The sequence below is a fragment of the Tursiops truncatus genome, chromosome 7, assembly GCF_011762595.2.
Source record: "Tursiops truncatus isolate mTurTru1 chromosome 7, mTurTru1.mat.Y, whole genome shotgun sequence".
Taxonomy (NCBI): Eukaryota; Metazoa; Chordata; class Mammalia; order Artiodactyla; family Delphinidae; genus Tursiops; species Tursiops truncatus.
The window spans coordinates 27859510-27884862 of record NC_047040.1 but is presented as its reverse complement, the minus strand read 5'-3'; the positions used below and the strand labels follow the sequence as shown (position 1 = coordinate 27884862).

Genomic DNA, 25353 nt, shown 5'->3' with positions numbered 1-25353 from the left:
GGCCCTTGCTGGTGAGGATTCTTCAGGAAATGAGAACTTTTCTGGTCTGGGTTGGCTCCCTTTATTGATCTGATCATTTTCATTCTAACAGCTGAACGATGAAGGGAGATTTCCTTTACAGTGTAAGAACCAAGCCTTTGTTATGGCAACTTAAGAACCTTTCTGCAGGAAGTAATTTCATCTCCTTACTACAATTCTACTTTGGTCAGCCGGTGGTAGTATGTCCTAGCACTCTCATTTATCCTGGACTGGAATTCAATTTTTTTGGGGGGGCTCTTGATTGGAGATATCGTTCTTTAGATTCATCTGTTGAATCATGGTGTTAAAAATGAGTAACACAACAAGTGATATGTAACTTTGCTTAAAATACATGCATAATTTAATAAAGCTGAGTACTATGTAATAGTTTTCTTAAAATGAGAAATAAAAGACCCTTTATTGTACTTGGTAGTAATTATGGTAAAAACACAGTACAGTTGACTTTCAGAAGTCTTTTGTTCATGTCACTTCAGTTCTCTAAATGTTAATGGTAAAAAGAATTATGGTAGAATTGTTACATAACATGTTATTAGTAAAGTTTAATTATCTTACCTCCTTTTTTAGTACACTAAATTGTTATAGAATCACACAAAAATTGTAACAGAAAAAGGGTAGAAATGAAAACTTACATTTGGGCAGGACTGCATCCTGAAAAAAGATGCATTTAAAATTATTAAATAGCCTTATTGTTTGTCTTCCCAAGAATATTTCATTTCCACCCTTACTTTCACTATAAGAATTTCCTTTATACTTCCCCCCCTATATTTCATATTGCTTGTAAGCCAATTTTGTTAGTTTGTTTTTAAAACTGTGCCCCCTTGTGGAGACCACTCTTCATGGCTTCATATAGATAGCTAAATAACATTTTCCTCCTTACTTGTTATTTAGGGAAAAAGTGTTACTTCTATTTGTATTGGTTTATATACTCAATTAAAAAAATTTTTTTTCTTGAACATTCTGTCTCTGATAGATCCCTTACTTCATTTTTAGAACCTTGAGGAATATTCTTTTAGCAGAGTTTTCTAGTACCTTGAGTCATATTTTCTTGTTATAAATATTTGAGATAATTTGGATACCTCGATGGATTTTGCATAATGATGGTTTTTAAAATACATAACAGAGCTAACAAAGTTACTTTACTTTTAAAAGATGTCTTTTTTGGTAGTCTTTACTTGAGGATGGTTCCTGTTATTAGATTAACTAGTAACCCAAGGGTTTAATGTGTTCTGGTAAGTAATATGTTAGTTATCTTTTACTTAATTTTCTTTTTTTTTTTTCCTCCTAGGGGACCTCCGAGCCTGTACATACTGTAGAAAAATAGCCTTAAGTTATGCTCATTCCACAGACAGTAATTCCATTGGTGAAGACTTGAATGCTCTTTCAGATTCTCCTTCCTCTGTGTCTGTACTTGATCCGAGTGAACCCCGAACACCTGTAGGGAGTAGAAAAGCCAGCCGCAACATATTTTTAGAGGATGATTTTGCCTGGCAAAGGTACTGTCACTTACATGTAATTTTATTTATATTTGATAAATACTGATAGTCTTGTGACCTAAGGGTGCTTTAAGTTAACATTTAACTTCTTTGAATTGTTTCCTGAAAATACACCGTTTTCTCCTTTTTTCTCAGCTTGCCTTAGGAAGGATCACAGAAGATGTTTATGGATAGTGATAATGTTGACTAATTAGAATGTTAGCTCCACAAGAGGAGAGACTTTTTCTTGTTTGCTCTTCTACACCTGGCACCAAGAACAGTGTGTGGCGTATATATGATCCTGATAATATTTGTTGAATAAACAACAGAAGTTATCTCCATTAATACTTTCTAACGTAGCCTTCTTTGAGAAGGAGGATGCTCATAAGATTTGTGTTCATAATATTTGCAAATGAAATTAGATTTTTTTCCTTCCTGAGGAACATTTCATCTCTTCTTGTATGTCTAAATATGCTACACTGTCTGGTTGTGGAGGATGTTACTCTTTCTTTACCTGGAACTGTTTGAATTAGAATCCTAGATTCATCAGTTTCTGGTTGTTTTTCGTTAGCTAAATAATTTTCTCATGCATCGTACCAAATATGGCCACGTCAGAGTGCTTGAAGTTTTAAGTAGCATCTTTCTGTTATTTTCTCAGTTACCTCTTAATGGAGTGAGGAATTAATAGGTAACCAATGAATTTAGACAAAAGTAAAAAATGAATGAATTATACCTACATTCACCATGTATGAATCTCGGGGATATAATGTGGAGGAGAAAAGAAAGTCACATATGATATAGCCAGTGATTATTTATAGAAAGTTCAAAAATATACAAATGAATACACTGTCTAGGGATACAAACATGGTAAACTTAAAGAAAAGGAGGAGAATGATAAATATAAAATTTACAACAGTAGTTTCATTGAGGGCAGGGAAGGGAATGGGATTGGGTCAGGGGAACAGGCACTTCAAAGTCGATGGTAATGTTCTTTTTCTTAAATTGCTCCATGGGTGCATTGGTGTTTGTGGCATCCTGATTCTTTATACCTTACATATATTTTATAAGTTTTAAAGATTGACTCTGCATTTAATGAACAAGAAAGAAAGGAGAGGGATTCTTCATTTCTTACTTCAGTAAGCAATGCCATGTGGATGCCTGGCCCTGTTGTGTGAGCCCAGAATTGGCAAGTGTGATTTAATAAAACAAACCAGGTTTGAAAGCTTCCTGGGAGATGCCGGATAGATGTCAAAGGCAGAATAACGTTAGGTTCTGTGCTAATAGTTTAATGTTCATTCTCTTTTAGCCATCATATCTCTGTGGTAGGCACTACTTTCTCCTTTTGACAGATGTGGGTGCTGAAGTTCAGAGAGATTAAGTAACGTGCCCAAGGTCACACAACTAGTAAGAGGTAGAGCCTGCACTTGGACCTAGGTTTGTGTGACTCTGCAGTGCTATTCCACCTAGTTATGGGGACTGAGAATAACATATTTGAACTCAGGTTTCCGGCCCCCCTCAAAGCACTTCAATTTTGTATATGTGATGTGAGAAGGAGTTCTACAAGTCACTCATCCAGCCAATTTTATTATTTTATTGACACCCATTATACTTAATATAACTCTCTTTATCGCTTTTTTGGTATTTGATATCCTTAAGACAAAAACCATCCTATTTCCACTTCAACTAAAAGAAGAGAACAAAAATGACCCATAAGCTCATTATTGCAGAAAAACAACCTGCTTTTAAATGTTAAAGCATTTTATTGAAATTGGATTTGCCTGTAACTCTCTTAAATCATCTCAGTATTTTCTTATTTTCTTTATAGTTTGATTCATCCAGACTCCTCAAATAATGCTCTTTCAACAAGACTTGTATCTGTTCAAGAGGACGCTGGGAAATCTCCTGCTCGAAATAGGTAAACTGCCAAATGAAAACACTGTTCTGTGTCTGGTTTTTCTTTTTTATAGTAATGAGAAGAACAGACATAAAATGGAGGGGATTGATTGTTATACACTTTCTTAGCTCTGAAAGCTGAACTAAACTATCGTTTCCTTTTTGCTAGTTAGCTGTCACTTGCATTCTCTCAGTGGCCATTTCTACTACTCTCTATTGGCTTCAGATCTCGGAAACTTCATTCCTTCTTTCTTCACGCTTAACAGGTGACCTCTCTTTCAGTTACACAGCAAAGAGGGGAGATAACAGACGAGGATGTCCTCAACTCTTAACATCACTTACCAACTTGATTACAGTTGCAGCTCATGCTTTCTCTTTACTTCTGGTTCTCCACTTGTGTTCTGGTTCTCATCCCTTACTAGTTTTTATTAGTTACTCTATTAGTGTTCCTTATCTTTCACTTCTCTCTGCTGACTCCTTACTGTCTGCATTTAAACAAACTCATGTCTTACCTATTAAAAACAAACAAACAAAACCCCTCCTTTGTGTTTTACCTCTAGTTATCTGTAGTCTCAATTTATTTTCTTAGGCAAATTCCTTGAAATAATAGCCCATAACTGTTCTATACCTGCACACTTCCTTCTCCTTTTCAACTTACTAGAGTGTTACTAACATCCACACCTCCCCACCAAAAATAGTCATTACAAAATCAATTGGTAAGTGGTTATAAACCTGAAGAACTAGATATCTGACTCACCATGGTTTAACATACTTTCAGTTTATTCTTCAACAAGTAATTAATAGGTACTTGTATAACAGTGAATCAAATAAACAAAAATTTAAAGCATATGAAAACATAAGGAATAGGGGAGGAGGTTGGAATTTTTGTGTTTTTTTTTAGATTTTTTTTTTGATGTGGACCATTTTTAAAGTCTTTGAATTTGTTACAATATTGCTTCTGTTTTATGTTTTGGATTTTTGGTGGTGAGGTGTGTGGGATCTTAGCTCCTCGACCAGGGGTTGAACCCCCCGCACCGCCACCTGGCATTAGAAGGTGACGTCTTAACCATTGGACCACCAGGGAAGTCCCAAGGTTGGAATTTTGAATAGTGTGGTCAGTGAAGACCTCAGAGATGGTGATGTTTAAGCAAAGACTTGAGGAAGTGAGGGAGTAAGCCATGTGGAAATTTTGTAGAAGAGTTTACCAAGCAAACAGGGAATCGCTAATTTCTGAGAGGGAACATGCCTGGCAGGGAATAACAAAGAGTCCTGTGTGCCAGGAGTAGAACCTTCTTACAATTCATTGTAAGGGCTTTGTCGTTTAATGAGTGAGATGGGAAGCCGTTGGCGAGTTTCATTTTTTATTTATTTTGAAAATATTTTATACTTGCAAAAATCGCAAGTAATAGAGTTAAATAAGTTTTCACATATTCTTCATTAAGGTTCACTAATTTACATTTTGCCCATTTGCTTTGTTACTTTTTTTTTCTAGACTATTTGAGAGTAAGTTGCAGACATCATTCTTTACTTCAAAAAAAACTTATAAACTTCACTTTGTAGAGCAGTTTTAGGTTCACAGCAGGATTGACGGGAAAGTACAGAGAGTTCCCATATCCCCCTGCTCCCCACAGCCTCCCTCACTATAACCATCTCACACTAGAGAAGCATGTTGTTAAAGCTGACGAACCTGTAATGACACAGCATTGTCACCCAAGTCTGTAGCTTACATTAGGGTTCACTCTTGGTGTTGTACATTTTGTGGGTTTAAACAAATATATAAGGACATATATTCACCATTATAGTAAAGTACAGAATAGTTTCCGTGTTTTAAAAATCCTCTGTGCTCTGCTTATTGATCCCTCCCTCCCTGCCTCACCCGTGGCAACCACTGATCTTTTTACTGTCTTCATAGTTTTGCCTTTTCCAGAATGTTATATAGTTGGAGTCATACAGTATATAATCTTTTCAGGTTGATTCCTTTCACTTAGTAATATGCATTTTAGTTTCCTTCTTGTGTTTTTATGGCTCGATAACTCATTTCTTTTTAGCAATGAAGAATATTCCATTGTCTGGAAGTACCACGGTTATATTTATCCACTCACCTATTGAAGGACATCTTGGTTGCTCCCAAGTTTTGGCAACTATGAATAAGGCTTCATAAACATCCATGTGCGGGTTTTCGTATGGATATGTTTTTTATTCATTTGGGTAAATACCAAGGATTGTGATCACTGGATCCTGTGGTTAAGAGTATGTTTAGTTTTGTGAGAAACTGCCAAACTCTCTCCTAAAATGGCTGTACTATTTTGCATTCCCACCAACAATGAATGGGAGTTCTGTTGTTACATATCCTTGGCAGTATTTGGTGTCATCTGTATTCTGGATTTTGGCCATTCTAATAGGTGTATAATGCTGTCTCATAATTTGCGTTTACCTAACGATGTGATGTTGAACATCTTTTCATATGCTTCCATCCTTTCCATCTGTATACATTCTTTGGTGACGTGTCTGTCTAGGCTTTGGCCCATTTTTTAACTGAGTTTCCTTATTGTTGAGTTTTAAGAGTTCTTTGTATATTTTGGATAACCGTCCTTCGTCAAATGGGTCTTTCGCAGATATTTTCTCCCAGTCTCTGGCTTGTCTGCTGACTCTCTTGCTGTTGTCTTTTGCAGAGCATAAGTGTTTAATTTTAATGAAGTACAGCTTATCAATTTTTCATGGATTATGCTTTCGTGTTGTATCCAAAAAGTCATCTCCATACCCTAGGTCATCTAGATTTTCTCCTATGTAATTTTCTGGAGTTAGTTTTACGTTTTACATTTAGGTCTGTGATTCATTTGGAGTTAATTTTTTAGAAAGGTAGAAGGTATGTGTCTAGGTTAATTTTTTTGCATGTGTATGTCCAGTTGTTCCAGCACCATTTGTTGAAAAGACTGTCTTTGCTCCATTGTATTGCCTTTTCTCCTTCATCAAAGATTAGTGACTATATTTATGTGGATCTGTTTCTGGGCTCCCTGTTTTGTTCCATTGATCTATTTGTTCTTTTACCAGTACCACATTGTCTTGGTTACTGTAGCTTTATGGTAAGTCTTAAAGTTGGATTGTGTCAGTCCTCCGACTTTGTTCTTCTCCTTCAGTATTATGCTGGCTATTCTGGGTCTTTTGCCTCAACATATAAACCTTAGAATCAGTTTGTCAGCATCCACAGAATAACTTGCTGGGATTTTGATTGAGATTGTATTGAATCTGTAGATCAGGTTGAGAAGAACTGACACCTTCACAATATTGAGTCTTCCTATCCATGAACAATGACTATTTCTCCATTAATTTAGTTCTTTGATATCTTTCATCAGAGTTTTGTGGTTTTCCTCATTCAGATCTTGTATATATTTTGTGAGATTTATACCTAAGTATTTCATTTTTTTGGGTGCTGATGTAAATGGTAATGTGTTTTAATTTTTTTTTTTTTTTTTTTGCGGTACGCGGGCCTCTCACTGCTGCAGCCTCTCCCGCCACAGAGCACAGGCTCTGGACGCGCAGGCCCAGCGGCCATGGCTCACGGGCCCAGCTGCTCTGCGGCATGTGGGATCCTCCCGGACCGGGGCACAAACCCGCGTCCCCTGCATCAGCAGGCGGACTCTCAACCACTGCGCCACCAGGGAAGCCCTGTGTTTTAATTCTTAACTTCACTTATTCATTGCTGTTATATAGGGAAGTGACTGACTTTTGTATATTAACTTTGCATCGTGCAACCTTGCTATAGTTCTGGGAGTTTTTTTGGTTGATTCTTTCAGATTTTTACACAGATGACCATGCCGTCTGTGAAGAAAGACAGTTTTAATTCTTCCTTCCCATTCTGTATTCCTTTTATTTCCTTTTCTTATTACATTAGCTAGTGCTTCCAGTATGATTTTGAAAATAAGTGTTAAGAGAGGACATCCTTGCCTTGTTCCTGCCTGAGCAGTTGACAGAGTTGCCATTTATTGATATGGGGAAGAGGGGAGGAACATTTAGACATGTTGAATTTGAGATACCTTCTAGACATCCAACTGAGATATCAAATAGTTGGAGGTATACATCTAGAGTTCAGGAGAGGAGTATAAGTCGGAGATATAAACTTGGGTGTTGTTATCATGTGGATGGTATTTAAAACTATGAACCTGTGTGGAGATAATCAAAAGAGTGAGTGTGGAAAGTGAGGAAGTACAGACCAGGGACTGAGACTGGGGAAATGAGGAGGAACCAGAAAAGGAGACTGAGAAGGAGAGACTAGTGATAAGGTGAAAGGGAGTCAGGAGAGTGTGTTGTCTTAGTAGCCAAGTGAAGAAAGTATTGTATTTCAGGGAAGAGGGAGTTATCCTGCTGATATGTCAAATGAGATGAGGAGTAAAAACTGATTATGGGATTTAACAATAACAGTGGTATAGGCCATTTCAGTGGGTTGTTCGGGGATCTGGCGAAAGTGGAAGAAGAACTGGAGACGAGTTTTGTTATACTGAAGCAGGGGAATGCACTAGAAGAATGTGAAGTCAAGACAGTTTTTTAAAAGATGGGACAATTTCCAAGATTCCTGTTGGCACATATACAAATGTAGAGATAGCTCTGCTAGTTTACAGTGTATCTCTGTGTGTTTTGAATTTGAATTAGTGCTAATATTGATGTATGTCTTTAGGAAAGATGTAATTTAGTCAGTGAGTACTGTCTCTAAATAAAATTTTAGCTAGCATTCTTACCACTAGGCTACTTATTTGAATATTTGACAACAAAATTTACTAATTTTCTTTTACTTTCATTGCCACTATATCAGAATATGTGTAGGAATGATGGACTTTTAGAGAAGAAGAATGCATGGATAAAGCACATATTGGACAAGAGACTTTAATTGGTTGAATAAGACATAGTGGCAACTTTTCACTAAAAGAACATGCCAAGTCATGAAGAAGAAAAAAAAAAAGGGGAAAAAAACCCATGAAGAACTGGTTATTTAAAAAGTCTTGTTTATAGACTATATTTATTTGATATCAGGGTTTCTTATTAAGAATGATTTTTTTGCCTAAACCTGTTACAGACCTGTGGATAATTTCTTAAATTATTTTACGAGTATCTTTATGCTAGGAGAACATAGGTTTTCAATTGAGACCTGGTTTGAATGGCAGTCCTGTTATTTATTAGCTGAGTTAGACAAATTCCTTAATCTCTGACTCTTGATTTCTTTATCTGTAGAATGGATCTAGTTGTACATATTCAGTAGGATTCTGTGAGACCAAATGAGGGAAAATACATCCTGGGAGGGACTTGAACACATTGTAGATGCTTCTGCCTTTTATCCTTTATATAGAAGCTAAATTGGGTTTCATTTTCTCTGTATAGAAGCTAACTAAATTTCTAGTTAAAATTTATTTATAAGTAAATGCTTGCTGCTGTTGATATTTCATTTGCAAGTCACTTATCTGGTAACTTATTGATATTACACTTACCTAATGATTGACTGTAAACTTTAGAAATACAATTTTTTCCTGTGTTAAAAAAAAAAGGATATTTTGTAAGTACTTATATACCAAGAGAGGAAATAAATTTTCACTACTTTTTCTATTGATCAAATTCAAAATAATAATTGAGGACAATATTTTTAACATAGGTCTACTAATGAGAAGAAAGGAATTCTTTTTCGGGGGATGATTTTGCTGAGTTGGGGTTCAAAATTAGGGGGTTTCTTGTCATCAGAATATTATAGATGTTCAACTAAAAAAAAACTCGTTAGTTCAGTGGTTATGCAAAAAGTTTTTGGATTGTGGGCCATAATTTCCCATGCCTGATCTGCAAGATTTTTTCTGCATTTAGACTGTGATGCTTTGTATTTGTCAATTAAAAAAAAAGAAAACACCCTAATTTTCAGCATTTTAAGAAGAGTTTGTATTTATTCCTTTGAGATATTACTGCTGTATGAACTAAATCTATAATTTTTTTTCTGTAGTTTTTTCATGATGACTTTTTTTTAAACATCTTTATTGGGATATAATTGCTTTAGAGTGATGTGTTAGTTTCTGCTTTATAACAAAGTGAATCAGCTGTACATATACATATATCCCTATATCTCCTCCCTCTTGCATCTCCCTCCCACCCTCCTTATCCCACCCCTCTAGGTGGTCACAAAGCACTGAGCTGATCTCCCTGTGCTATGCAGCTGCTTCCCACTAGCTATCTATTTTACATTTGGTAGTGTATATATGTCCATGCCACTCTCTCACTTCGTCCCAGCTTACCCTTCCCCCTCCCCGTGTCCTCAAGTCCATCCTCTACATCTGCATCTTTATTCCTGTCCTGCCCGTAGGTTCTTCAGAACCATTTTTTTTTTTTTTTAGATTCCATATATATGTGTTAGCATATGGTATTTGTTTTTCTCTTTCTGACTTACTTTACTCTGTATGACAGACTCTAGGTCCATCCACCTCACTACAAATAACTCAATTTCGTTTCTTTTTGTGGCTCAGTAATATTCCATTGTATATATATGCCATATCTTCTTTATCCATTCATCTCTCTATGGACACTTAGGTCCATAATGACTTTCTTTTAAACTTAATTTGAAATAATTACAGACTAACATAGAAGTTGGAAATAATAGTGCAGAGAATTTCTGGATACTCTTGTCCCAACTTCCCCAATGATAGTATCATACATAACCATCATAACTACTTTTAAAAGTGCCCTTAACATTGGCAAGTAACCATTTATTTAAAAATGAACTTTCATTGTAATCCTGTTTATTGATGAAGAACTTACAACTGTGTTTTCACTTTCTGTTTTTATTTCCAGATCAGCCAGCATTACTAACCTGTCACTGGATCGATCTGGGTCTCCCATGGTACCATCATATGAGACATCTGTCAGTCCCCAGGCTAACCGAACATATGTTAGGACAGAGACCACTGAGGATGAACGCAAAATTCTTCTGGTACCGGTCTAGTGTCTTTGACCCATTGCAACTTTTGAGCATAAAGAATGTTTATCTCACTAATTATTTTTTTAAGACAAATACAAATGAAATAGCCAGTTATCATATAAATTAAATAGAGGAAATAATTTGCTTAAGTTTTTCTTAGGATGACCTGAAATTGGTCAAGCATTCCATGCTCATATGCTACATTAATATTTTCTTGACTGCTTTCATCTGGCAAAATCAGAATTCAGATGCTTACATAATACTAGAGCTTAACTTTGAGTTAGGTCCCAGATCGCTGTTTAAACTTTGGAACATGTTTCTTATATACATGGAATACTTTGCAGAGATTTAATATTATATGTTTAAATAGGTAGTAATCAGTTGTTTATTGAATTTATCTTTGTAAAATACTGTGTTCAATCATAAGAGTGACTCAAAGAAATGGAAGATATGGCTTCTGTCCTCAGGTTTATAATTCAGAAGGTATAGAGATGAGAATAAGCATGGCATTTTTTGTGGACTGAAGTGAGGTCTATTAATTGGAAGATGTTGGGAGGGATATTAAGTTCAATTCTGTGGGCAATGAGAATGGAAAGTTATTTGGGGCTACTTGGTGGAAGGTGGTGAATTCAGTCTCTATAAGTTTTAGATTTGAACCTGTAGGTGCTGAGCAGTGTTGAGGTTTTTTTGAGCAGGGAGTAATTCCTTGATGGCCTTTCTCTAGGAAATTCACCTGGCAGTTGGGTATATGAGAGAATGGTAAGAATCTGGGTGGGGTAAAAGCTACAGAAAGTTACTTTAGATTAATGTGATTCACTGTTCCCGCCTTCTCTTTTGTTCTGTCTCCAAAGAGGGGTGTGACATTCTGTGTTTAGATAATCAGGAGACTGTAGTATGCGCCATTGACTGAAAAAAAAAATTATTTGGGATAGTTTTGTTTTTTTTTTCCTCAAGAGAAAAAGTTGTGTTTGCAATTAGATGAGCTGAGTTCAAGCTGTTCCCCATGCATGTGTCATTTCTATTAAATCATGTCAGTTAGCTATGACAAAAAAATCTGAATTGAGTTTCCTTTTATGAATCTAAAAATCACAAGAAGCAGTCTGAAAAGGTATATAACATCCTCTCAGGAGTAATTACTTCCTCATAATGTGATTTCAGGACAGTGTTCAGTTAAAAGACCTGTGGAAAAAAATCTGCCATCACAGTAGCGGAATGGAGTTTCAGGATCACCGCTACTGGCTGAGAACTCATCCCAACTGCATTGTAGGAAAGGAGTTAGTCAACTGGTTAATCCGAAATGGACACATTGCTACAAGGTAATGGAGCTTAAGAAAGACTTTTTGATATTATTTATGAATTTATTTTTAATGACATATCATGTAGATATAAAGGGAGCAAATTTCTTTGTGAGTGGGGTCCTGCTTGTTTTCTGCATTTGGTGTTTGGGGTGCTAATTACTCAACCCTCCTCCCTTCTGAGTTGTAATGAGTAAAGAATAGATGCAAGGAGCCAAATGGGGTCACAGTTCACATTATTTATTAAAAGCAGAAATGTGCAGTTAATTCCCAAAGCCCAGAGCTCTCTAGTTAAGCCGGATTGGGGAATGCAGCTAGATCCTAAGGCCACAGTAGATTCTCCTGCTACTGCTCCCTAATCTGAACTTTCAACCTGTCTTGAGAATTGGGTCCATTAACCACACCTGGAGTGTCCTACCCTGCCTCACAAATCATTTGTGAGAAAGAGACAGACAGGTCTTGTTGCCTTTCAGGGTAATGCGTCACCTGGCTTTTCTGCTTGCTTAGAAGAAACAAGTATGTAGGAAGAGAAGAAACAGCTGTAAGCAGTGAAGCCCTGGGTTCCAGTTTGGGTTGTATCTCTTTTTAGTTTTGTGCCCTTCGTCAAGTTATTCAATCTCTTAGAGACTTGACCTCTCAGCTCTAATATGAGGACAATTTGTGATCCTATGAAGAAGCTGTGAGAATGAAATAATATGGGCTAATGTGTTTGGTACATTGCCATATAAATGTAATGTGTTAATAAGTGTCTATTTCGTGTATATATATAGATATACATTTTATATCTATATTTATAATATTTGGTATTGTCTTCTCATCAAAGACTGTAAGCTCCTTGAGGACAGGAGCCATGCTATTCTCAACACTTTTTACTCCTAGTAAGTACAGGGGTATGCATGCACTGAGTACTTGTAAATGTTTGTGTAATTGAAATTAGGTTTTCTTGGGACTGGTTCTCCTTTACTATGGTACATGGGAAGATCTTTTAATTTAGCTTCAAGTCTCTCTTGTTTTATCCCTCACCTATCCAAGGACCATTTGAAATTCCAACTCTGATTAGAATGGAAAAAAAATTCAGTTTGTGTCTCATCTTGTACTTGTAAAATTATTCTGACTGACTTTTAAAAGTTTTCTTTTCTCTTGGTCTTGATTCAGGGCACAAGCTATAGCAATTGGACAGGCAATGGTGGATGGACGTTGGCTGGATTGTGTCAGTCATCACGACCAGCTCTTCAGGGATGAGTATGCGCTGTACAGACCGCTGCAGGTAGTGTTCAGTGGTACCGCCAATGAGAGTATAGTGAGCTTTGTTGCCAAGTCTTCTTCATCAGTGGGAATAAAAACTAGTTGAATTACCCAAAGATACACTTTTCTAACATGTTTTCCCTGCCATTTGAGGAAAGTTAAACATTTTTACTTGATAGGTAGTGGTGATTAAAAAACCCATTGGAATCAAACACTATTCAGTTGGTGTGGCTTCTCTTAGGCTTGGCTTTGTGATATTGTAGTTGCTTGTCATTTATCTTCAGTGGTTTTCAGTTTTACTATGTCTGTAGTTTTAGGACTAAGAGGGAGTATATATAGTAAAATAATTGAAAAAACTTAATGGTACCATTGCAGTAGATTTTGACTCTATAGCAGTATTCAAATGTATAGTAATGGTAAAACGGTGAATATTCTCTTTTCTGGTTTTTATTTTTTTACTTTAATTAGGAAATTGGAAATTACTTAAAGATACAACTTTTAAAAAAGATATACTTTCACTTTTGGTTTATGTTAATTTGATATAAATAATATTCAGTAACACCTTTGTGAACTAAAATTGAAAAATCAGTGATTGATTAGAAAAGACAAATGACCCAAAACACTAGTGTGGTGTTATGTGTTAAAATCTCTAACAGTTGTTTTCCAGGATGTTGGCACAGGGTTAGGATAAATTCTAAGCTGTCTTTACTCTCAGGAATAAAAGATGAAATGAAACACTATAAAATCTGTATATTATGTTTTGTTCGTAATATGCTGCCTTTAAGCTTACTGATTCATAAATATTATAATTGTAAGAGTGGAGTTGCCAGCATGATGCTGGTTTACAACTTAGCTTTTATTAATTTGCTTATTTTTACATAAATTTATTTAGTGGTTAGCCTTGTACAAATATTGGGCTAGAATTTATTTGTAGTGTGACAGCTTCAACATTGTTGCCATTGAGGGTCAATTGCTTGGATCCTGTCTTGACCCTTTCAGAGTACAGAATTTTCCGAGACCCCTTCTCCGGACAGTGACTCAGTGAACTCTGTGGAAGGACACTCTGAGCCATCCTGGTTTAAAGACATAAAGTTTGATGACAGCGACACAGAGCAGATAGCTGAAGAAGGTGACGATAATTTGACCAGTGAGTTTCACTTTCTGACATTTTAGTTTTTATGAATCATTACTGTGTACGTATGATAAAATGAGTGTTTTGTTTATGTAGTTGAAACAGTCCTACTTTTAAGATTTATGGCTCCAACTAAATGTAACAACATCTGATAGCAATCCTTGTCCTAGATACAGTATTTTCTTAACCCAACTTGTTAGGCTACTGGTGTTTTCAGATTTTGCCGTAGTCTTTAGTTTGCAGCAGCTTAAAAATAACTCCAAGCTAATATTGCAGTAGACAACTTTCTCACCTCTTCACTATGATATCAGACCTTCTCTCTGCAGAACCTCCAACATATTTCTTCATTTTAAAAATTCATTTTATATTTAACTTGCTCAAATTTTATTAAGTCTACACAGAAGTACATGAAAATACTGTATCCATTTTGGTATTGCACATTGGGCTTGTATATTAAAAAAAACATTTTTCTCCTTTCCTCCAATACCCTGATGAAACCCATTTTTACTCCCCTCCTCTCCCTATATTTCTTTCCCCTCCCCAACACTAAAAGATTCTGCCAGTCCTAGCAAGCGCACATCAGTAAGCAGTTTCCAGTCCACAGTGGACAGTGACTCAGCCGCTTCTATCAGCCTGAACGTGGAGCTGGACAACGTGAACTTCCATATCAAGAAGCCCTCCAAGTACCCACATGTGCCCCCTCACCCTGCTGACCAAAAAGGTAGGAGGTAGTCACCATCTGCAATCCAAACACAGGCTGGAGAGATCTCAAGCCAGCTTGTCCTTCTGGCTTCCTCTGACCCCTATGGCTGAGGGGATTTGGTATGGGTTTTGGTCCACCCCTTCTCATTTTCCCCACACCTCTTCCCCACATGTTTGTTTTTTTTTTTGGTTGGTTCTGGTTCCTTTTATTTCTTGTTTTCTACCTCAGTACCACCACACCCAGTTTAAAGCTTGTAGTCTTTAAAAGGAAACTACATCTGACTGCTTTTCCCTTAGCATAATGTGCAACTTCCAAGGTGGCATTTCTTTGCATTTATAACATGGATGTTCTGCTCTATTCATTTCTCTTTCTTCATTTAATATTTTAAAGCTTATTTGCTTATGCTATTACCCAGTAGCATAGTATTCCACTAAACCTTTCCAGATGCTTGAACTAGATTGGTGAGAAACATTCACACGTTCCAAAACATCTTTCTACTCTAATTTAAAATGCTTATTGTGCATATGCTATATTTATAAAAAAGGTTTCTTCTTTAATACAAAACAAATTCATTCTTTTAGCTGTCTTATTTGAGGCTTTAGTCTACTGAAAAATAATAATTCAAAGACATTCGGTATAAAAGGAAAAATAAGGTAAACCATTACTAAAATCTAACATAGCAGTACATAGAAATGAAATGCTTTCTTTAAAAATGGATGATGATGTTTACTTTGTTGGATATAATTAAAAGGAAATTTAAATTTTAGCTCTAAAGTGGCATTAGTAAAGGTAAATAAATAAAAAATACATAATTGGGAATTCCTTGGCGGTCGAGTGGTTAGGACCCTGCACTTCACCGCAGGTGGCACGGGTTCGATCCCTGGTCAGGGAACTAAGGTCCCACATGCTGTGCGGCCAAAAACAGGAAAAAAACATAAGTAATAAGTAACTGTGGCATTTCATTATGTTACAGTAACTGAAAAAACATTATTCTACAGATGAAGCAATTTATTCCATGATTTCACCTGTACTTTGAATTTTTAATATTTAGCCCTCTAAATTTGAATTGTCTCCTTACTTAGATCTGAAATTCCTGCCTAATTCTTTGCTGCTGCCTACTTTGAGCCTCAGAATATTATCAGAAGATAGAAACTTTTGAATGTAAACTTCTATGCTAAAATAATTGGAAACAAATTCACATTTCTACAACAGATTTCTCATAATTGTTGATATTAGCCACTATCATCAAGATGTGGTAAAATGGCATTTAAGGGTTATAGTAATAAAAAGGTATATCTTATTTAAGAATAGAAACTTAGAGAGGGTGTGAGAAAAGAGGAGACCTGACTAGCATTGAGCACAAGTAAGATACACATCTTTATGGGAATCCTCAAAGCAGAAATTGGAAAAATGATGGCAGACATTTGGGTGAGTATGAAAGGACAGTGAAGCAGACGTGGCACTTGTGGGAGAATTAACTGTAGACTGTGGTCACATGGAGGATATTGGATTTTTGTAATATAAATGACATGTGGTTCAGAGGTGGGATGATCTGTGGAGGATATCTGTTCTCTGGACACTTCTGTTGGCAATTTCATTGTGCTGAAAGAAGAGTGTGAAATACATTTTTGACTTGCTGGTGATTTCATCTCTTGTAAAGTTAAGGAACTTTTGAAAATCATGAAGAAAGTGACCTGTCATCACGCAGCTGATAATAGCAAAAGGTGGACTGCTGAGCACAGTCAGGCACTTGCTTTAGGAAACCTAACTTCATAATGTTGGGGGAAGAATGGGAATAGAAGGCTCCGATAATGACGTTTTTACAGTACAACCTCAAACTGCATTTATAAGGAAAATTAAAGGGGCAGCACCTGCAGTTGAAAAAAAACCCATCATGACTCCTCTGGCAACTTTCTGATCTCAACCTTTAAAAATTTTTTTCTAGAAAAATTGTGAGAGGAAACCTTCATATGAGGATCAGTCTGAAAGAGGGCCCAGTGCTTTTAGAAAAGTGGCAGGATAGCGGAAGTCCAGACTGCACTGAAGATTGGAGGAAATGCCAAGGATATCTTGGGAAAGATTTTTAAAATTGTGATGCAAAGAAAGAAAAATTAGGCCAGTTATTTGGAGAAGTTGATACAATATTAATTGACCTTTTTTTTTTTTTAACCTCTGTCAAGATAATCTTAACCAGGAAAGAACACTCTCTGTTAAGAGGACGTGAAGTCCAAAATAATGAAGAGTTAGAGAATGCCTTGTTGTTGTTTTTTTTCCCTTCTAGTTTTACTGAGATATAGTTGACATAAAGCGCTGTGTAAGTTTAACGTGTGCAGCATAAGTTTAGTGAACATCCATCATCTCATATAGATAGAAAATTAAAGAAATAGGAAAAATTCTTTTCTTTGTGATGAGAACTCTTAGAATTTACTCTCTTGACAACTTTCATATATGACATACAGCAGTGTTAATTGTATTTATTGTGTTGTACATCCGTCCCTAGTACTGGAAGTTTCTACCTTTTGACTGCCTTCGTCTAATTTCCCCTTCCCCACCCCCTTCCTCTAGTAACTGCCAATCTGATCTCTTTTTCTGAGTTTGTTTTTGAAGTATAATTGACCTCCAACTGTTACACATCATAGTGATTCCATATTTCTATACATTTTGAAATGATCACCAGTTAAGTCTAGTTACAGTATGTCACCGTACAAAGATATTACATAGTTATTGACTATATGCCCCACCTTGTATATTTTACACCCATGACTTAGTTATTTTGCAACTGAAAGTTTGTACCCCTAATCTTCCTTACCTATTTCTTTTCTCCTTCCACCCCCCTCCCCTCTGGCAACCCATGTTTGTTCTCTGTATCTGTAACTCTCTTTCTTTTCTGTTCTGTTTCTTCATTTGTTTTGTTTTTGAGATTGCACAAATAAGTGAAATCATACAGAATTTGTCTTTCTCTGACTCATTTCACCTAACATAATACCCTCTAGTTCCACCCATGTTTTCAGAAATGGCAAGATTTTATTCTTTCTTGTGGCTGAGTACTATTACGTTGTATATGTGTACACACACACACACATACACACACACACACACACACACACACACACTCACACTCACACTCACATACCCACCTACCCCAGAAAGAAGGTAATTATTAGATTGACCTCTTAGGTCATTTGCAACCTTGAGAGCCTGTATTTGAGGACCGTATAAATCCCTTAATAAACATTTCTGGCTTTCACAGTTCTCTCTTGTTAGTTTTTAGCATACTAACAGGAATTTTTCTTGTGAAGTTGAGATACAATAAATTATTTTTTTCTTCACTGTAATTACAAGGAACACTGGTTGCCAGAAAATAAAGGTCGTCAGAGTGACCTAGTTAGGGAAGTGAAAGACTTCCTCTGCTTCTGGTTTTCATTTCTCTTAAATAAAAATGAGAATGGGTGCTTTTTATCTTTCCATTAAAGTTAAAGGTATTATTAAATCTTTTCTTTGGGATCATCTGCTAGCTTTTAAAGCTGAGGAAATTTGAATTTATAAAATTGATTGTAATAGCTATACTTAAAAAAAAACTGGTCGGGCTTCCCTGGTGGTGCAGTGGTTGGGAGTCCGCCTGCCGATGCAGGGGACACGGGTTCGTGCCCCGGTCCAGGAGGATCCCACATGCCGCGGAGTGGCTGGGCCTGTGAGCCATGGCCGCTGGGCCTGTGCGTCCGGAGCCTGTGCTCCACGGTGGGAGGGGCCGCAGCAGTGAGAGGCCTGCGTACCGCAAAAACAAACAAAAAACCGGTCATGTTTTTTATGTTACATAAGCAAACCCCTCATTTTCAGAAACTTGTAAAACTGAGACAGTGCGATCTTCTGGTTTGATTAATTTTTCATTATTGTCTTGGAGAGTTATGCAATTAAAATATATTTTATTCTGTGTTGGATGCAGGATTCTGAACCATTCTTGGAAAGTTAGCAAGTAGAACCTAGAGAAGAAGGTGAAAATCGTGGCTTCCGCAAACCTCTAGACCTAATTTCCGATTTATAGGGAAACAGGGGGTATAAGCAATTTAAACAGCACCATGAGGAAACAATCCATCAAATCCAGAATGTGGGATGTTCACCAGGACATTTGGCCTGGGTTCTTTCAAAATTCAATATCATGAAAAAAAAAAAAAGTAGGAAGTTTACTTTGGACTAAAAGAGAATAAAGAGAATGTAATGTATGAACCTTAATGGATCCAGGTTTGAGGGGGGAAAAAAACATTTATTAAAGCATTTTGGGAACAGTTAGATAAATTTGAATATGGACTAACTCAATGATATTAAGAAATTGTCAGTTTTCTTAAGTGTGTAAATGTTACGGCTATAGAGGAGAATGCCCTTATTTTTAAGAGATGCATGCTGAAGTATTAGTGGTAAAATGTCATGATATGTATAATTTCAAATGGTCTGGAAAAAAGCACACATATAGAGAGAAATCAGCTGTGGCAAATCATTAACAATTGTTCAGTCTAGGTGGAGGGTATACAGGATTTTCTGTATGTTTGAAATTTTTTCATAATAAAATGGGGAAAATCCATCGCTTCTGGAAGTTTATATATCTATATCTATATCTATATCTATATATATATCCTTTAGTATGAAGAGTAAAGCTTGTAAAGCCTCTACATTAGCTGAACATTAATTTCTGTGCGGGAGGTATAGGAATAAAGTATAACATCTGTTTTCACTGGTCCATATAATACTTGATTTTATTGTATTTGACATGGCACACTTCAACTTTCTAAATTTTTTCCTCCACTTTCTTGTTTGAAGAATGAGCATATTGGCTTATAGACACATTGACTTTTGAAGCCTATTTGTTTATAAATAAACTCTACCTGCAAAGAATTTTGTGGAGCACCTTTACCTTAAAGGGTTTAAAATGCATTGTGGTTAGATTTGCACGGTAGAAAGAACCTCATTTGAGCTATGCTTGGTCACAGACCTAGAGAAAAGGTCATGGGGAAGTAAAGAGTAAGTTTCACTTGTAAGAAATATATTTACTATTCTAAAAGTTCTAAAAGAACACATTCACAGTGTGTTCAGAAGTTACCTTTCAGCAACTATTTGGAAGTATTTGGTTAGAATTTTTGAAAATTAAAACTCTAAAAGCTAATATAAATCCTTACGAGTTACATCTTTATTCCCTGCCATTGTCACTTTTGTATTAATTTATTTTATAGCTTATATTCTGAAATTTAAAAAACCCCACCTTATATTGTGTTATGAGGTGGCTTCTCTATCTGAACTCATTGTTTGTTAAATAATACAGTTGTACATGAGAAAAAGTAACTTTTTAGGCTTGTCATGAAAATTACTGACAATCTCAGTTTTCATAAACAAGTTCAGTTTTGATAAGGGAAAAATGATATGTTAAAGATTATCTGTCATTACTGTTTCAAGGTTCTGTTATTAATTTAAGTCTACCAAGTTTAGTATGAAGTGTGCAGAACAAGTTATAAAGCATCATTTTAGCCCAAAGTTCTCGTGACTTGGCTGTGTACTGATGGGTTTAGTATGGGTAATACTTCGTGTGTGGGTGTGTTTTCTGTATAATTATGCTGGCATGTTATAGTCATAAGCTTCTCCTTTCCTTCCTCCTCTCTCTCCTCTCTCCCTGCTATGCAGAGTATTTGATTTCTGACAACGGAGGACAACAGCTCTCAATAAGTGACGCCTTCATCAAAGGTAATTTTATCAAAAGCTATACATGGGATGGTGTCTCTTTGTTCATGGGGATATACTTGAGGCTTAGCACATTGATAGGTACAGACTAGGTACTGACAATGTATTTGATTATTTTAGTATCATGGGAACACAGGTTTTAATATGTGTAGTAACTTTGAGAGTGTTGAGAACCAAAAATGTAAACTTGGACTTGGTTTGAAAGAAGGTCTCTGATCTGAAAAGTAATTGTTTAAAAGCTTTTAAATAGATTTTGAATTTTATTCATTTAAAGGCATGAATAGCTTATGCTTTCCTATATCATGAGTATAGTATTAAGTATTGATATACGTATCATCAGTGATTGTCAAGCTTATCAAAAAGCCTACAGGCAGATCTCATCCAATTGAGGATGCTGCTTGCCCTGGGGAGTTGGGAAGACAAGTGGACAGAAGAGATAAAGAGATAAAGAACTAATTCTGCTGATCATTTCCCTGGAGACAAGAGAAAGTACAAGCCTTTTCTAACCGTGACCCTACTTAGCTTGCTGTGGAGTGAAGACACACTTACTTAATTGGTCCATAACACTCTACAGCTTAGGCCTCAGATAATGGGAGGGTTTCACATAAAAGAGAGAAGGTAGGGCAAACTGGTACAAAGGCAGCCACTTGCAGCTGTCATAACTTAGCAGTGTTTCTAAATCCACCTCCAAGCATCTGATTCAACTAGATGTTTATAGACCAGGGGTTTAAATAATTGAAATGTGCCATTTTTGTACTTCACTTGTCATGGACACTTGCTTTACTGTGTAAGCTGCTGGAATGTTTAGTTGAAAGTTTTTTTGTTTGTTTAGTTTGCTTTAAGAGGGGAAAGATTTGACAATTTTTGTAAGCATTTCTCACCTCTTTTCTTTCCATTTATTCAATCACATTTTTCAGCATTTAGTGAGCATCTTTTTTTGCAAAGCATGTAGTATTATCTATTATTTTTTTGGTCTCGATCCATTAACAAAATTTTACATAAATTGTTATTTACCGTGTTTTAGTTTCTTTACAGTTAATTTTTAGGTCTGACTTGTAAAAGTTTTGCCAATTAAAAAGAAAGCCTTTTGTTCCTGTATTGAAAAAGAAACACTAAAAGGATTGTCTGAGTAGACTTTCTATACTGTCATGTACTGGTTCAGACATATAAGGGCTGAGCTTTTCTCTTTAAAGTTCAGCACCCACACTATCACGTGTTCTGCTTGCATTCCGACTTCTATTGAATGCAGTTTTCAGTTTGTGATTTTATAGGAAAAATAAACCACCTTGTTTTGTTAATGTCCCCAAATAAATAAAAAGAGTGTAAAAAAAATCTCATTTGCTTTTCAGAAGCTGTATTTATAATTATTTTCTTGAGAGTCCTGGTTGCTTATGTAAATTTACTTTTCACACTTCTGTCTCTGATTTTGTCTGTTGAGAATATTGATGATCTAACTCAGAGTTCATTTTTTTATTTACGAATTTAAACATGTCCTTGCTTTTTTTACACCAACAATTGAATTGGCTAACTTAAAAAATGTAAAAACGTTAAGTTGGCAATTTCTAAATCTACGAGTAGATGGTATAAAACGTGACAATGAAGTATAATTTCTTATTTTACACTTAGAATCCTTATTTAACCGTCGAGTTGAGGAAAAATCCAAAGAGCTGCCTTTCACACCTTTGGGTTGGCATCATAACAACCTGGAGCTGCTGAGGGAGGAGAATGGAGAGAAACAAGCCATGGAGAGGTTGCTGTAAGGCAGTGAGCTTTTTAATTTTAATTCTCCATTTTTATAATCTTCAATGACTTGATAGGCATGTGCATAGTTCTTCCTTAGAAAGTCAAAAATACTAACATTACTTAGGAAATAAAGCCTGTTCTGATGAAATTTCTTATAAAACAAAGTGTCCTAAATTGTCCTTGTCTGTCCCCATTGTCATTTATGTGTTAAAGTTTAATCAAATTAAATGGGTCATCTTAGTTGAGAATATTCACAGATTTTCTTTATGTGAAAAATCATTAAGGTGCAGATATGCAGAAAGAATAAAATTGACCAAGAAAATCTCATCTGTGAGCCATAATTAGTGTGCTTATTTCTTTGTAGACTGTGTTGTATCTTCAAAACTGTTGTCTCTGGCAGTATTAACTATGCAGACTTCTTTCCTGTAACATTTTTGTAGCTCAGCTAATCACAACCACATGATGGCACTACTTCAGCAGTTGCTCCATAGTGAGTCATTGTCACCATCTTGGAGGGACATCATTGTATCACTAGTCTGCCAGGTTGTTCAGACAGTCCGACCTGATGTCAAGAACCGGGATGATGACATGGATGTCCGCCAGTTTGTCCACATCAAAAAAGTGAGCTCTGCTAATGCTTTCCTAATGCTAGGAATTGATGAGATGGGCCTGATAATAATTTGTCTCTTAATGGTAATCTGAAAGGGTCATTACCAGGAGGGGTGCTAGGTGAGGAGGGGGAAGTTTTTCTGCCTGCTCTATTTGTTAGCAGTGCACTTAAGGGTCATAGAAGCCACTGTTAGGAAGTGAGAGGTGAATGGGGGTGGGGGGTAAGTTGGGCTTGCAATGAGTTGGGAACCCAAACTTTCGTGCTTCCTCTTCTTGATGTGTCATCTATGAGAAGTCCTCTTCCTACAGATTACTGTCAGTGTTCTGAGTAAAAGCAGTGGGTAATTGCTTTATTTAGAGTGTAGTGGAGTTTTGCCTGTATTTTTTGCCTATGATATGTAACTTAATAGTGGTCTTAATTGACATCTGGCATCAAGTACCAGGTAGTATGTTAGAGTGTTGATGATCATGCTAAGAGACCTTTGATTATTGGTTGAAAGGAAGAAATGCATCCTGGAACTTTTTGTACTTATTTGGAAATAAATAATAAATAATAGAATTCATTTGACTGGATTCTAAGGATGTATCATTGAATTTTGTTGTTTTCTTAATTGTTTCATTAGATCCCAGGTGGAAAGAAGTTTGATTCTGTGGTTGTCAATGGGTTTGTTTGTACCAAGAATATTGCACATAAAAAGGTAATGTGATTCAGTTCAACAGTGAAGTTCAGCAAACTATGACTGTGTGCCAAGCTAACAAGCTGGGGGTACCTTAATCATGGAAGAAAAGGAGATTGGACATTGAGGGGTGACTAGCAGTGTGTCCCATAGGGGTGAAATTTTGGGGGTTGAGGGAGAGTCTCCCAGAGCCGATGATGACTGGGACTTGTACAGTGGGAACTCATCAGACAGAAGAAGGCTTCCCAACCAGCAGGCTGACAGGACACTGATATCATTTCTCCCTTCATCCCACCGCATCTCAGGGAGACAGGATTTTCTAACAGACTGGAGTCCTTCCAGAGGCCTACCATTTGACAACTTTGTTCTTCCTCATAGGGCTGAGCTCAGAATTATCACTGGAATTCTGTTATCCTTCTCCCCTTTTATCTCTACCTTCAACCTTGAGGCTCTTTCTAGCACTAGCACAGAGAGTAGGGTGAAATAACCTGGTGGACTAAGGAAACTCTGAGATCCTAAGGTGCAAGATGGGAAATGGCAGGAGATGGGGCTCGAGGAAGCAGGCAGAGGCTTTGTATCTCACTTTATTCTGAAGGCCACTGATTAGCGAAGTGTAGTGTGCATCAGGATCACCTGTGGACCTTGTTAAAAATGTAGATCCCCAAGTCCAAACCCTGGAAATTCTCATTCAGTAGGTTTAGCGGGGTGGGAATTGGGGGGTGAGTACGGGAAGGGTGGGACTACTTAAAAAATTTTTTTTTAAGGAAGTTTAGTTAATTTACAATGTTATGTTAGTTTCCAGTGTACAGCAAAGTGATTCAGTTTTTTATACACATATATATATTTTTTTCATATTCTTTTCCATTATAGTTTATTACAGGATATTGAATATAGTTCCCTGTGCTGTACAGTAGGACCTTGTTGTTTGTTTATTTTATACACAGTGGCTTGCATCTACCATTCCCAAACTCCCAATTTATCCCTCCCTGCACTACTTTCCCCTTTGGTAACCATAAGTTTGTTTTCTATGTCTGTGAGCCTGTTTCTGTTTTGTATATAAGTTCATTTGTGTCATATTTTAGATTCCACATAGAAGTGATATTATATAATATTTGTCTTTCTCTGTCTGACTTCACTTAGTATGGTAATCTCTAGATCCATCCTCGTTGTTGCAAATGGCATTATTTCATTCCTTTTTATGGCTGAGTAGTACTCCATTGTGTATATATGTACCACATTTTCTTTATCCATTCATCTGTCAATAGACGTTTAGTTTGCTTCTGTGTCTTGGCTATTGTAAATAGTGCTGCTATGAACATTGGGGTGCATGTATCTTTTCAAATTAGAGTTTTCTCTGGAAGTATCCTCAGGAGTGGGATTGCGGGTCATGTGGTAACTCTGTTTTTAGTTTTTTAAGGAACCTCCATACTGCTTTCCATAGTGGCTGCCCCAATTCACATTTGGCTGGGACTGCTTTTAATGGAGGCACTCTGGGTGTTTCCAGTGTCGTTTATGGGTTCTCACATTTTGAGAAACCATTGATCTGTACAGTGTTCTCAAACCTTGCTGTGCTTCAGAATCACTAAGGGAACTTATTAAACATAGAGACACCCTGGCCCCACCTGATTTGGTTACAGTGAGACCTCAGGCAGATCTCAAGCCTGAACAACTAGATGGAGAAACTGCAGTCCTGTTTTCACTCTTTTCTAAGCAGAGTCTAATAATTTTTTTTTGTAAGTCATTAAGCCTCCTGAAAGTTGTTAGTGACCAAAGAGAAATAAAAGTATGTTTGGATTTGATATTATAGCAATGATCCAGAGTTCATATTTCTACATAGAGTCTTATTAAAACATTTTACCCATCAAAGTAGTACTTTAT

At 36.5% G+C, this 25353-nt stretch overlaps 1 protein-coding gene across 12 annotated transcripts in view; it reads left to right on the top strand.

Annotated features, from left to right (window-relative positions):
* PIKFYVE (phosphoinositide kinase, FYVE-type zinc finger containing) overlaps window positions 1–25353 on the top strand; it is a 77856-nt gene that overhangs the window by 14813 nt on the left and 37690 nt on the right. For 9 of the 12 annotated variants that reach the window (XM_073807328.1, XM_073807330.1, XM_073807333.1 and 6 more), the window contains 11 exons: window positions 1325–1532; window positions 3337–3426; window positions 10221–10359; window positions 11506–11663; window positions 12798–12909; window positions 13887–14034; window positions 14573–14740; window positions 20390–20449; window positions 22073–22202; window positions 22630–22810; window positions 23422–23496. In XM_073807328.1, coding sequence (XP_073663429.1) covers window positions 1325–1532; window positions 3337–3426; window positions 10221–10359; window positions 11506–11663; window positions 12798–12909; window positions 13887–14034; window positions 14573–14740; window positions 20390–20449; window positions 22073–22202; window positions 22630–22810; window positions 23422–23496 — 1469 coding nt within the window. Of the gene's footprint in view, window positions 1–1324; window positions 1533–3336; window positions 3427–10220; window positions 10360–11505; window positions 11664–12797; window positions 12910–13886; window positions 14035–14572; window positions 14752–20389; window positions 20450–22072; window positions 22203–22629; window positions 22811–23421; window positions 23497–25353 lie in introns of those variants that run through there. The other 3 variants (XM_073807332.1, XM_073807331.1, XM_073807336.1) reach the window with 2 other exon arrangements.